General features: G+C 32.1%; 1 protein-coding gene and 1 long non-coding RNA gene across 2 annotated transcripts in view; one reads left to right on the top strand and one right to left on the bottom strand.

Annotated features, from left to right (window-relative positions):
- Positions 1-11,917, top strand: part of LOC142318418 (uncharacterized) — a 42,011-nt gene extending 30,094 nt beyond the window's left edge. The window contains exon 4 of the long non-coding RNA XR_012754903.1: positions 11,789-11,917. This is a non-coding gene — a long non-coding RNA (uncharacterized LOC142318418). The remainder of the gene's footprint in view (positions 1-11,788) is intronic.
- The window catches only part of LOC142318417 (esterase E4-like), a 42,849-nt gene that overhangs the window by 885 nt on the left and 26,166 nt on the right, over positions 1-15,798 (bottom strand). The window contains exons 7-8 of the mRNA XM_075355002.1: positions 12,600-12,781; positions 7,553-7,691 (exon numbers count right to left, since the gene is read on the bottom strand). Coding sequence (XP_075211117.1) covers positions 7,553-7,691; positions 12,600-12,781 — 321 coding nt within the window. The remainder of the gene's footprint in view (positions 1-7,552; positions 7,692-12,599; positions 12,782-15,798) is intronic.

Consider the following 15,798-nt stretch of genomic DNA (forward strand, 5'->3'; position numbering starts at 1 on the left):
ATTAAGCTCCTTCTCAATAATTATGCAATCATCCTAATTTTCATCAGACCAATTATGACAATTATGATGGTTTACTAGGCCACTCAATTTGAGATATGCTTCATGATGTTATATCACTGATTTAAAGAAATGTCTATCAAATAATAGATTCCTCACAAAATCCCATTCTTCTGTCAAAATCTTTTCTTTATGAATTAATCATGGCTTATAACACTTAAACTTCATTTCTTTTAGGATTTTATATAGACTTATTTCAGGTTCTTCTAGCTTAGTGTAAGACTTTTTAGGCAACATTTAAAGCCTTTTTACTAATGTCTTAACAAGTAACCTTTTTTAAAATGCATCTAAATCTAGTCCTACCTGATTAAGAAGCATCTCTAATAACTCCACTATTCTCAGATTTTATATTCAGTTTTACAAATGTTGAAAAAATCAGTAATAAAGAATGAGGAGATCTCATATTGACTGATCATGGATGGTAGTAGTATCATTATTTTTTCATCAACATTGCATCATAAAAGTTCATTCTCATTTTATATACTTTAATGGGATTTTCAATACAGGTGCAAAATTTGAACTGAACAATAGTTTGTCATCAGCTGATTACTACCAACCAAAATATCCTACCAGTTAAAAAATGTAAATCTGGATACAGATCAAATTGATATTAGCCCAATGTGTATAATGTTATAATATAACATTATAAGATATATAATTTTATTATGTTATTCTTAAACAGGTGTACTTCATCATAGACTGCTTCATTTCATTTACTGAATGCATTTTCATCATGTCACCATTATCAAATCATAATAAGAATAATAGAAAAGAAAAGAAGGGTAGTAATTGTTAGTCTATTAAGTTCATAAGTAGTTCTTAACGTATCATCATTCTTACCAACACTCAAGCATAATGATGTGTTGAAATTTGCTTATGTACAAAGATTAAAAAAAAATTCAGAAAAATGGACATACAAAATTTAATAGGATGTAACTCTTTTTGAAATGAAATAAAAAATTACTAATTTTTATTATCACCATATTCTAATGGTGAAGTCATTAGGATGGTAGCCTTATATACTTTGATCTTGAACCTATTTCTTCTTCTGGTCATAAAGACAAATTAAAAATTTCAATTCCAATATCTAGGTCTCTCAGATAATGGATAAGGAATTACAAATTAAACGGCCATTAAAACAATAAAATTGAGAACTTTTCAGACAATAATATTCTGAATACCCAATAATGATATCAGAGGATTATAAAAATATCATTATTCAACAATGTTATTGTAATTCACAATAACAATAATCATTATTTTAATCATCTACACACACACACACACACACACACACACACACACACACACACACACACACACACACACACACACACATCATTTTGAAAACCAATCTTTACATTTTGAGAAATGTTTTCAATATCCTACATAACTATACAGAATGAAATAGTCTCAGATATTTTCCTTATCTTGTCTTGTTTGAAATCAATAATATACTTGTTATACATTAGATACAACGATGAAGATTCCACAAAACGATTAATTCTGATCACAAACTCTACCAAATTTGGTTTTGATAAGCTATTTTAATTAATGTTGACGCATTTTCAACCATTTATTTGTTAATTCTTAATTACATTAAGTGTAATTATTCATTTGATAATTTTTTATTATTATAGTGGTAAAAAAGTTTAAACAATTCATAAATTAAATTTTATTCAGTTTTTCTTAACTAATCTTTCTACTAAACATTGTTATTCATTCATGTACCCTTCAGCAAGGTGAAAACTGCAGTAATATAAATAATAAATAAGGTAACTATCAGCACCATAAATTTATTTGATAATTATTGTAAAAAAAATATTAACCTAAAATTTGCAATGCCCAATGCGGGGAGTTCGCAGTTACCTCCATTGGGCGCGCCTATGGGAATCAGGCATGCTTACTGGCTCTAAAAAGTTTGGGCCAAGGGGTAGTGGTGAAAAAAATAGTCACCGTGAAACAAAAACTGCCCCTGCCCGGGACAGTCCCACCCTGGGTAGGTTTTAAGGGAGTAGATGGGCGTTTCCACCCATTAACCTGGGTAGTATTCCCCACCACATCTTTGTGGTGAGGATTACACCACACTTGTGTGGTGAACATATTTCCTACACCATTATTCCGATCTTCCTTCTTACTCCTTTGAAATAGGTTTCTAATGGTGAATGGCTTCAATGGTGGTTGGGGAGAAATTCCCAACTGCAGGGAAGACAGAAGAGCCTAGGAGGTGGGATTCCAAATTCTAGTCCCAGAGCAAGTTCAGAGGCTTTAAGATGGCAGCCCTCTTACTGGAATACTCTACAAGGCGTTGGTAGCGCCTTTAGGGGTATTAAGAATTACTTGCAGGTTTCAAAAGGAAAATATTCTGGACAGGATTATGGATAAACACAAATCTGGCCTGAAAAAAATAATGATTTTGGATTAAAGGACAGACTTATTCTGAGAACGTGGAATGATAGAGGTTTGAATAGCAAAGATGTGGAATTGATTCATCAATTGAGGGAATGCAGGGTGAACATTGCAGTTGTGACAGAAACGAAGAAGAAGGTCAAGGGCACAAATGATCTGGAGAGTTATGCATTGATGTATAGTGGCGTTGAGCAAGGGAAAAGAGCTTGTTGTGGTGTTGCAGTGCTTGTGGATATAAAGTGGAAGAAACATATTTGAGGTTATATCTTTATTAATGAAAGGATAATCACTGTATGCTTGAAAATAGATCGAAGTTACCTGATAGTAATTGGCATATATGTACCTGAAGAGAGGTAGAAGGAGGAAATGGAAGAATTTTATGAACATCTCCAAATCCAAATGAATAAATATCATTCAGACTTTTTGATAATAGTGGGAGATCTGAATGCTAGAGTAGGTAACCAACCAGTTCCAAATGTATTAGGATGTCCCTTACAAAGACAAAAGTCATGGCATTTCTGGGAAAGATTCCTGTTAGATCAAAAATCATTCTAGGAGATATGATCCTTGAACAGGTGTCTCATTTTAATTACCTAGGCTGTGATGCTACTTACTAAAACGATAGAGATTGCAATAAGATCTCTAGATTTCAAGCCATTTGTGGAACAATAAGGAGAACACTGCACAGGAAGGTGCTGAATGAGACTCAAATGAAGTTTTATAACGTGATGGCTGTTTCTACTCTGTTGTATGGCTCTGAGGGTTGGGTCTTATTAAAGAGACAGGTCAGTAAAATTCAGGCAGTGGAAATGAGGAAATGAGATACCTGCATTCGCTAAAGGGGTGCACTACACATGATTGATTTAGGAACGAGGATATCAGAAAAGAGTTAAATGTTCTACCCTTGTGCGACACAATTCTAGAGAAAAGGCAGAGGTGGATGGACCATGTTAATAGGATGGTAGATGGAAGATTCCCCAAGGAAATAATACACTATTGACCAAAGGGCAAAAGAAGCATGGGACAGCCAAGAAAGTGCTGGTAACCCTTTGAAACCGGAACAGGTGAATTGCCTACACAATGATGGAAGAAGAAATTTGCATTACATTTATTCTGTTAAATTTTCCTCTGATTTAAAACAGGTTCTCATTTGGACCTCTGGGAGAAGCAACAAGAGAATTTAAATTGCCAATTGCATGCAAGAACTTGAGGATGGTAAAATCATATAAGAAAAAATCACTGCTTTATAGATTACTACTTCATCTGTAGTAGTAAAGTGAAGAAATCATATATAATACCTGTACCTGTAGGAGGACCTGTATATGAAAAGAGTGAAAACTGAGAAACTAAACATAGAAAAGGAATGGCAGGTAGCTAAAGTGGGCCGTTGATATTAAAATTTGAAGTACAGAAAGCAGTTAAAGATAAGAAGAATAAAAAATTTACTGGAATAGATCAACTTTCATAGAATTTATAAATGCTTAGGTGAGAAAGGAGTGGATAAAATAGTTAAATTATGTAACAGGACATACCATATGGAAGAATGGTCTGAAGATTTTGAGAAAATTGTAATGATACCAATTTCAAAGAAAACAGTGAACAATAAGTTTAATAGTATATGCCTTTGAAATAATGTTGAGTCCTAAACTGAAGTATTCTTAAGAGAATGTAGGGGATGAATTCTTTGTCTTCAGGATAGGAAAAGCAATCAGAGATGCCACTGGGCTACTAAGGATGATCGGAGATAGATATTTAGAGAGAGGAAGAGGAATGAGTCTGTGTTTCATAGATTTAGAGAAAGCATTTGAAAGAGCCAAATGGGAGAAAATTTTGGAGATTTTTAAAGAAAAAAAGTACTATGGAAAGAGAGAGATTAATTAAAAAATTTGACTGACTGCATGAATCTAGGTTGAGGTGTTAGGCAAGGATGCTGTCTTTCATAGACAGTATTCAACATTTACATTTAAGTTATAAAGAATATATTATAGTAAAGAGAAAAATAAATAATTATAGGAGAACAAAAAATAAGATGCATATGTTTTATTGATGACATGGTAATCCTTGATGTGGCACATACACACTCACACACACACACTTCAAATATTGTTAGCAGTCCTGGAGGAAAGAATGAAAGTCTACAGAATGAAAATAAATATAAAAAATCTTAAGTAATGAAAGTAAACAACAAAGAGGATTTAGTGGTAAGGACAAGTGAAGGAAAAATAGAAAAGAAAAAAAAAATTACAGATATTAGGGGACTATAGTGATAGAGAACTGAAAGAGCGCAGTTTAAATAAAAGGAAGGATAGGAATAGCAAAGGAAGCCTTCACTAAGAAAAGGAATTACTATGTAGTAAATGTCCAGATTTAGAGTTAAGGAGGAGCCTAATGCTATGACTGGTATGTCATGTTTGGAAGTGAAACATGGTTGATGAGGGAAAAGGAAAAGATCAGGATTGAAGCTTTTCAGATGTGGATATGAAGGATGGAGAAAATAAGATTGACAAATAAAGTGAGGAATGAGGAAATAATGAACAGGATTAAAGAAGAAAGAGCATTTATGAGGGAAGTACACAAAAGAAAAGAATACTGGTTCGGATATGTGTTTAGAAGAAATGGAATCTTGATAACTGTATTGGAAGGATCAGTAGAAGGAGAAATGAATTGAATAAGAAGAAGGATGAAGTTAATAGATAGTGAAGATTGTAAACTGTTCTGATTGGAACAGAAACGGTTGGCGACAGCGATGGATGAGGGACCTGCCAGACATAACATAGATGATGATAATAAAATATGAACTAAGTCGATAATGTATTGTAATATTTGTGATTGTTATAATAGTTACAAGTTGAAAGCTTAATTTATCAATTCATATTTCATTAAAGTGTATCAAACAATATTTTAAACAAATATTTCTTATATGTTTTAACAAACAAATTACATCAATTGTGATTTTGTTATACATCTATGTTACTTTACAAATGAAATACAAAATAATCATTTCTATTGTTTTTAATTTTTGCTTTGATGCATTAATTTAATTATCACACTAAAAATGTCACGTCATTATATACTCACTTTCTGGTCAATAAATTTTTAATTTTAACTTGAATTTGGATTCTGTTGATTATATAAATACCTGATTTGAACCAAAAGTCTAGTAAATGTAAAATTATTTTAAAATGGAAATCTACCATATCATTTATGTTATAATACTTCAGATATTAGTTAAAGCATTTAAATCTTACAAATTAATTTGATACAAACATCCCTGAATAAAAAACATATCAATTTAAAATGTCCATAATATTTACCCATATTTAGCAAAATTTGTCCATAGTTTAATCAATTCTTCTGACATTTTTTTATCCTTTCCTTCTAGCTTTACCCTCTCTTTCTGTGAAAAAAATTTGACTGGGAATAAGTAAACATGATCTTCTACATGAGACACTCCTACAAAAAAAAAAATATATATATATACCTTTTTTCCAGAATAATTTCATGAAAAATGAATCACTGCACCATTATATTTAGTACTTACTTGAATTAACTTGTATTTAAATTACTTGATTTCTTGTTTAAAAAAAAGTGCAATCAAGAAATATTCTTAAATAAATCATTTAATTGAAAAAACCAATCATTCCTTATGTGACATATTAGTGATTATTCTTGTTGTAATTTATCTCTTCAGTAGGAGATTACTGTAATAAAGCCTATAACAGTTGTAGGGAGTGAATAATTCATTTATAAAACATTATTTTTTCAAGTCTTCATTATTATTTTGACACAAGCAAATCCTCTGATATGAAAAAGGTAAATCAACATGGTTAACTTGTCATCAAAAATCAGTTGATTTCGAAGTCAAGAGTTCTAATGTTCAAATCCTAATAAAGGCAGTTACCTTTATACAAATTTGAATAGTAGATCATGGATACTGGTGTTGTTTGGTGGTTTTGTTTCAATTTACCACACATCTCAGGAATGGTCGACCTGAGACCATACAAGACTACACTTCATTTACATTCATACATGTAATCCTCATTCATCCTCTAAAGTAATACCTTATAGTGGTTCCAGAGGCTAAACAGAAAACGAGAATCAACATTGGTTTTGCTAAGAAAAAAATAAGGTTAACTATATAACCAATTTTCAAAGTATTGCTAGTAAAGTATATTCTGGTATGTATATATTCTATCTTAAATGGTAAGCAGGTATAACATGATTCAGCAACATGACATAAAACAGGTATAATACAGTTTATTCAGCTCATTAAGGAAGGTAATGGCTCTTCTATTACAAAAAGGACACTCCTTTTGTTGGATTCCATCTTAACCATACAAAATCTGACCACATTTTTTTAATATTACAGCCTGCCACTAACTTCTTGTACAAAATGTCTAGCTGATATATACATGTCACACATGCTGGTCAAACAAACACACACACATACACACATGAGAAAGAGAGAGAGAGAGTGACAGAGAAAGAGAGACAGAGAGAGAGAGTGAGAGAGAGACAGTGAGTGATAGAGAGAGAGAGAGAGAGAGAGAGAGAGAGATGGGGGGGGGGAGAGGGGAAGGGAGAGGAGAGAGAGAGAATTTTAAATAAAATAGATAATCACATGTATATAGATATTTATAAATCAGATAACCAGATGTAAGAACTTCTGATTAAAAAAGTAGTTTGATGTTTCCCATACTGTGATCACTTAAAACTGAAATGTTTAATTACAATTTTTTTTTTAACTATGATAAAATTATTATTTTTATGATGCCAGATAAAAAAATTATTTGTATTTTTAAAATGTGAATGAGAGTTTATTTTGTCATAAATACATACGTAAATTGAAATTATTTATTTGAACCAAAGAAGTAAGATAGATACACTGCACAAATTTATTAAAATAATCTATTTTCAGATGAAAATAATTTTTTATTTCAAGAACTTTGTCTGAATTTACTACACAAACAAGTACAAACTACAGTTTATAGCTTATAAACTATAGGAGTGTGATAAAAAGTAGTGTACTGGCTATCTAATTAATATATACTATTTAAAAATAAATAAATTAAACCTTTATAACTACCAAATTTTGTGAAATCATCTTGTGCAATATCTACTAGTGATACATTTCCTTTATGGGCAAACATATAAAGATAAGCTGTTCCTTCATGGTTTTTGACTGCAGATGAAACACATTCCACAAATAAAGAGTCCCCATGAAGCTGAAATAAAACATTTTTGTAATATAAGAAATCTTGATTATCTGCTACAAATACATCTTTCTTTACTTTTTGTTATACAATATTACAAGAGATTCCTTATAAATATTTCTGGTATATTTCACTTATAAAAAAAAAGAAGAAAAACTGTTCACATAAACACTTACCTCAATCCAAAGGGTTTCAAGATTGATGTTTATATGAATATATATATATATATATATACACGGATACCTGAAAAGTAAATTACTCTCTACTGGTTTTTTTATAATTGAGATAGCTGGATGCAAATTATGGTATTCTTCCTTGTACTAACAGGCTACTTTAATAAATGTATATTTCACTCTTTTTGATTTTTGGATGGCAGTGGGTGGGAGGCAACTCAAAAATTTCAAATGGGACCAGTGGTCATTTGATATATCATTTGAAGGTTTGATGAGACAAGAAAAGTGTTACAATTAAAACTAAATTCTTAATGCCCAATCCAACATGGTGCCCAACAATGTGTTTGTTTCAGATAGCTAGAACTATGGTTATATGTGCCCAGTTTAATTTTTTTATTGTTAGAGGTATCTCTGGAAATTTTCTCCAATAAGAGAGGTTAAGTAAGTCCCTATTTAGAGTATTTGGCATTCAGGATGGGCAGAGGCAGCTCAAAAATTTTAAATGGTACATACAGTCAGGTGATCTCTGCTTTAAAGGTCTTCACGAGACAAGCAAAACAGTATCAAAAAAGTTAAATTCTGACTATTTACACCAAATTGGTGATAAAAAATGTCATATATTAATTAAAAATTAACAGATTAATTATTAAAATCTTTCAAATACTTATTTTAATTAATGTTTAGTCTTGAAAAAATTTATTTAATTTAAGTAAATTGTAGTTTGCAATTTAATTACATTTTCATTTGTAATTAACTTTATCTTTTATTTTAAAAGAAAATGCTATATCTCAAGGATTAAAAAACTGCCTAATAAAATTATTTCAGTTCAAAAATGTTATTGCTTCTCACCTTAGATTAAACTTTCAAACTGTCCTCGCTGTTCCTTCATGCAATAATACAGACGCTGCTCGAAAGCTTCTCTCACATTATGAAAAGTTTCTGGTGAAATCTTCCTAGATTCTATTGCAATTAGTTCTCTTAATTCTTTGAGAGAAGTTAGCTGTGAGCTGTAAAAGTTTAATGATTTTAAATGCCTCGACAGGAAGAAATCAAGGGATTCAGGTCAGGCACCTGGGTAGTCATTCAATACTACACGTCGACCGATCCAATGATTTGGAAATTGGTAGTTCAACACATTTCTCACATTGAAAGTGCAGTGTAGAGGTGCATCATCTAACTGGAAAAGCATATCTTCTCCATTTGATCTACAAGCAATTTCAAACAAATTGCTGAAAGCTGGAATTACCTGCTAATTCAGCAAAGTATAATACATATCATCATCTAAGTAACCATTAATGACAAATGGTCCAAAAGGTATGTCACCTATTATTCCAGCCCATACATTTAACTGTTCAGGATGCTGGATATGACTTTTATGATACCAGTGAGGGTTTTCTTGAAACCAGTACCTACTGTTTTGTCTGTTTACATACCCATGTAAACTAAATGAGGTTTCGTCAGTGAAAAAGCAAGAATATATTGAGGAATATATCTGGATCAAAATTTCACTGAATTCACCCCTCCTATCAAAATCATCTTCAATATGTTCTTGTATCAACTGAACCTCGTATGGATAGTATTTATGTTCATTTCATAATTTTTGTACTGACCACCTAGATAAATTATTATTTCATGCAATCGCTTGCTCTTGCAAATTTTTGAATAATAATGGAAATTTTTGCTAATATTCCTTCATCAATAACTTCATCTGTACTGGGTTGGCCAGCTTTTTATCTTCTAACATGCTATCAGCACACTGAAATATTTTTATTAAATTTGTGACTGCAATCCTTGTAATTGTATGATTAGGATGCCGTGCATTAATGCATTATCTGATCCTTTGTAAGTTTTTGTTTTCCAGACCAAAATTCTATTTCTACTCTTTCTTTAATTGAAAAAAAACATTGTTTTTTACCCAAGTTTTTTCGTAGAATATGGTTTTTTTAAGTTAAACAAAACCAGATTTTTAAGTCCGGTTAAACTTTTTAATTTAAGTTTTTTTTTAAATTTTGATTCCTGTAATCTTTTTTTATATTTTTTTATTTTTTGAACTTATAATTTAAACTTTTTTAAGTTTACTAATAAAAAACAAAACTGCATCTAAAAATAACTCTAATGGAGTTACAATTCAACATCTACTTACGTCAAAATCAACAATGAATATACATTTTTAAAAATGTAACTATAATTGTTGGTCAGCTGTTGAAATTACCAACTTATGAAATAAAATTATTTTATTAAAAGTTTCTTATGAAATAAAAATTTAATGTTAAAAAAATGGGTCAATTAATTATTTTTAAATTCAAGACTAAGTTTACTTAAAAGAAGTGTATGAAAATTTTTAATAATTAATTTTCTCAATTTTTAATTAACTTAATGACATTGGTGGTCACCATTTTAGTTTGAATAGTAAGAATTTAATTTTTTTGATACCACTTTGCTTGTCTCGCAAAGACTTTAAAGAAGGATCACATGACCATTTGTACATTTAAAATTTTTGAGCCATCCCTACCCCGTGCCCGTCTTTAACACTGAATAGTCTAAATTGGGGCTCCCTGAATTAGTCTTTCTTATCAGAGAAGATTTCCAAAGAGAGAATCAGGATACCTTAAATAACAAAAAAATTAAAGGTGAGCATATGACCATAGTTCTAGCTATCTGAAACAAATGCATTGTTGGGGACCATATTGATCTGAATGATCAGAATTTAGTTTTAATTCTATCATTTTTCTTGTCTTATCAATCTCTTTAAATTAATATATCAAATGATCATTGGTCCCATTTGAAATTTTTGAATTGCTTCCCACCCACTGCTGCCCAAAATAAAAAAGATTGAAATATACATTCATTGAAGTAGCCTCTAGGTACAAGGAATAAGGTCGCAAATCACATGCAGTTATCTCAACAAAAAAAAATTAGGTGTAAATGATTTTTCAGCCATCTGTATACATATTTTTAATTATGATACTTAAAAATTATTTCAATTTTTTCTCTATTAAAATAATCATAAATGTTAATTTATCATTAACATTTATGGACCCAGATGGGTGATGGGTCCAGAAATAAAAAGTTTCCAGATACATTTATATATGAATGAATTTTTTATTATTTTGTATGCCAATAAAATATTGTGTATTTACTAATACAGAGTGTACTAAAAAGAACATCAGGGTTTTAAAACTATTTAATATCTCTTAACTTAGACTTACAATAATGAATCACAAAAAAAATGAAACAGTAACTCTTACTGTTTTTCCTTACAAATATTTAATGTGAGCATCTTTCATTTCATGGCATTCACCCAACCAATAGTAGAGTTTGTGTCATACTTTAACCAGCATGTCTGGTGTAATGGAAGGAGTAACTGCTTCAATCCTGAAAAAAAACCATATGGAGTTAAGTTGGGTACATCGGAGGCTATGGCAAACAAGATCAATCAAGTCCATCCTGATCAATCCAGTAGTTGGGTAAAATGTCATTCAACCAATTCCACATAGAGTTATGCCAGTAAGAAGAAATACCATCTGTTGTCAAATAAAATTCTCTGTTCCACCATGCCGTTCAGGGAGAGCCATGTACACAGTATATCCAAATAAGGAACTTTTGTTATATCCTCTTCAGCAAAAAAAGTATGAATTAAAATTTGCTGTCATGATATCGCACAGAAAATATTTAATTTCAGGAAGTCCCTTACACATTGTAAAAGTTTATGGGGATTTCCTTTTTTCTGTTTTATTCTAGCCTTAAATCAACTCTATACACCTCATCCAAGAGATATAACAAATTCAATACCAATATTCTTCTTTGTACACCATACCCTATATATTCTTATGGATATAAAATATGATAAATTTTTTTTAATCTCAAAATTAAACAATCAGCTTACTGTCTGTCTAATTTTATTATTCAGCTGATAACATAATATTATCATTTCAGGGATACTGGAGTTGCTGTTCCACAGATAACAAAAATGAACTGTTCCAACATTTGCCTAGAAGGATCAAGGAAACCTTGGCAGAACCTTGATTGGTGCAGCATTACCAAATACAAAATTTTAAATAAAAAATATAATTATACAACAGTTCTTAAACAACATAACTTAAAAAAATATGTATTCAATTCACTGCCTGATTACTGTACATGAAATATTCTTCAAGAAAACTTTTTCCGATCTGCACCCTCTATCCTGTCAATAGTTTATTTATGAAGGAACAACCAAAACCTTTAAGAAGATATTTTTCAACAAAAAAAACTTAATGGAAATATTATGTACTAACTGAATTTTTACCCACAACGGATTGGAGACGGTATATGCATTTGGGGTAAGAGGTTTTCTGTGTGTGTGTGTCTGTTACTATTTTCCTCAAAAACTACTGGACCGATTTCAATGTGGTTTTTGCATTACATAGGTATCACTTCAGAGCAGTTTTTAGACATGTTTTATGGTTATAGGCCACCAGAGGTCACCGCAGTAGATGTGTTTCTCTAAATGGCTGGGTTGATTTTGCAGTATTTTGTGTAACACCTGAGAACAGGTTCTTAGATTAGTTTTATGGTTATATGCCACCGGGGGTCGCTGCAGTAGATATATTTCTTCAAAACAGCTTCATGAGTTTTTAAATTTTTAATTTTATCATTTGTTAAAAGTTTAAATCATGCTTTGTCATACTGATCTACAAAACATTTAATGAAACATTTCTGATCTATTTTAAAAATATTTTTAGACATTTTGAATGGATGTACTTACGTCTATGAGTCCTTTGAAATTTTCTTTAGTAATTAATTTGTTAACATCTCCAAAATAAAATTCTCTAATTTTTTTTGTAATTTCATCAGGTTTATTTGATGATTTGTCATAAAATAATCCTACTGGCAATATTTCATTCAAACGAGTATTCAGTAGAGCCAAACCATCTTTTGAATAAAAATCTAAAATAAAGTAATAAATTTCATTTAAGTTAAAATTAAAAAAAGGAACAAATTTTATTCAATAATGTAAATTGCAATATTAAAAATTGGTGTAATATTAGTATGAAATAATTAAATGCATGTAACAAGAATTTTAATATTCCGGGCAAATCTGGGGAGATGGCATCCATTTTGCTTCTTAATAAAGTTAGTTTCACACCAATCTTTTGGTCAATTTTGGAGAATTATGGAGTTGAAAAGTTCCTGATTAGTTGTAATAATGATACAAGATTTTTTTTGTGCATATTTTCCACATATTTTCCACTTTATTCACTTCTCCAATGATTTTTTTGAGACACAAAAAAAATAATCTGCTAATAATTATGTTTTTTAAATAACAGAAATTTAATGAAATATTGAAATTTAAAAAAAAATCAATTACACATTTTAATTTATTAAATGCTAGAAATAAATTAAATTGTTCAATATTATGGATGAATGGATTCACAGATACAGCTTTACATGAATATATAAATTTCATTAAAAACATTAAAAAATAGGCTGTCAGTTTACAATGTTAATAAGGCGTTGCAGCAGGCAATTAATAGGCAACATTTACAAGGCTTTGGAGTTTACAATTATAATTTAACAAATTGAAAATAATTAAAAATGAAATTAAATATAATGGAACTACTTTATTAAAATTGATCATTGATGTATTGATGAATTTATTACTTGTTCAAAAATTAAAAAAAAAAGAAAAGAATTGTATGCAATAACAGTACTTTAAAACTTTCTACACGTCCAATTTTGGCAGCTATTACAGCAAATATTTTGTAAACATGATTAAAATATCACATACTACCTACTATTCATATAGCATGGCAGTAATTACCATGAAGACAGAATCTATTGCTTCTAGAAGCAATAGAAGACATCCTATTGCTAAGAGGGGAATTTATTTGACACAGACACAATATTCAGTTACTGTGTTCTAATATCTGGTTAGTTGATATCTATTGTAAATACAGTTTCTATATAATTAATGAGTAATTAACAATTTATTATTATTATTATTTATTTTACAATATGTTTGAATTATTATCATATTTGGAAGAAAATCATTATAAATAAAGCTGCAACCTTATTATTATTTTTTTTTTGCGTTGGAGGAAGAAAAATCTGCAACCAGACTCCAGCAGCCCACACTGCTGTGTGTATAGGGTTTTCCTGTCAAGACAGGGACCCACTAAGAACCCTTCTCATCACATAACGCGGTGATAGAACCACCCAAAGGGTATCGCATCATAACCGTGCGTGTCCACGAGCAACCAGTTCAGATGTCAAACAATGGCTTCTAAAGTCCCCTGGGAGCACTCAGCAGTGGCGATCCTGTTGGACCCTCAATGCTCACCCGCAAAGGCTGGCCTTACATTGTCACTCTCCACCTGAAAACCACTCTCTCCTCTTCTACAAGCTTCCTAGGAAGTACATCTTTAAACCATGCCATACAAATGCTCCATTTCTCATGCGAAGCCAACATGTATTCTATGACCTTCTCTAGGGGGACTACTCCATCAAACAGCCGCTCTGTAGCCCATCTTGGGCACATTTAATGTGCCCAAGATGGGCACATTTCTTCTCTTCATCTCTTCATGGCAGTACACACATATTGTTATCTCTTGTTTCCCTCTAGCATGGAGGTAGGCATTGAATGACCTATGTCTGTGAGCCAGTGGGTTGTTCAAAAATTCACCTCTCCATGTCTCCTATTAAGCCAGGTCCTGACACACGGTATCAGCCAATGCGTCCACCTGCCAGTGGTGGCCGCATCCATCTCTCCTGCCATTGATCAAACATCCTGCTCCTGGCATCCGAGACCTCTATAAACCAGTATATATCTGCCCGCTTCTCCGCCAGCATATCAATCCGAGCCACATCAGATATCACGAGGACGGCCTCAAGCAACACCGAATGGTACACCATGGCCACATGCAGCGCAAGTCTTCTATAAGTGCTATGTATCTTAGTAAAATTACGATTAATCTTCAGATCTTGAAACCCTACTGGAGCTGCATATAAGATGACCGAGGCCACTGTGGATGCTCCTTCTTCTGGAAGTGCGGCGGCCACCGACGCTTCTCATCAACCTAGAGACAGCTGATGACACCTTTTCTGCTTTCTTGCACATCTCACCAATATGCAACATGAGCCCCCTTGTATAATCCATCCAGACACCAAGATAACTTGCTCCCTCCGAGGGAGTACTTCTATTCCTTCTAATCCAACGGAGATTCTCAGGATCCTACTTCTTCCTGTCATCTGGATCATTTTAGTTTTATGAGATGCAACCTTGAGCTTTCTAGCCTTTAGCCAGGCAACCACCACCACCAGGGCTTGGTTGACCTGGCTTAACCTCACTAGCACTCCTTCCTGACATCATAATGGCGAGGTCATACATATAGGCGAGCAACTGCTCTCCGGCTGGGACCTCAATGCCCAGGAGGCCATCATATGCCATACTCCATAATAGAGGGCCCAGAATTGACACCTAGGGCACCTCTTTCTCCATGGTTATGATGACCTTCTCACACTCTTCAAAGGTGATCAGCATCTCCCTACCTGTCAAGTATTATTGAATCATTCTGATCAAGTAGGGAGAAACCTTTTGTGGGCAGGAAGGTTTCTCCCTACTTGATCAGAATGATTCAAAAATAGCATCAGTGAGTCCAAAATAGCATTCCAACCAATAGTATTGAAAACATATTCAATATCTATCATAATCAACACTAGTATCTCCCAAGTGTGTCTAGTCCTCAGTGCAGCCACCTTAGCAATCTCCAAAACTCTACCTATTGCATCCATAGTAGATTGCCCCTTCCTGAAACCATATTGTCTCTTGGACAGTCCACCACCACACTGCTCCAATTCCAGGCCAAGTCTCCTAGCTAGGAGAGCCTCAAAGACATTTTTAACAGAATTAATCAGGGATATAGGTTGATAACCACCTTAGACACCATGATCAGCCTGGCCATTTT

This window comes from Lycorma delicatula, chromosome 1, assembly GCF_047948215.1.
Source record: "Lycorma delicatula isolate Av1 chromosome 1, ASM4794821v1, whole genome shotgun sequence".
NCBI classification, from domain to species: domain Eukaryota; kingdom Metazoa; phylum Arthropoda; class Insecta; order Hemiptera; family Fulgoridae; genus Lycorma; species Lycorma delicatula.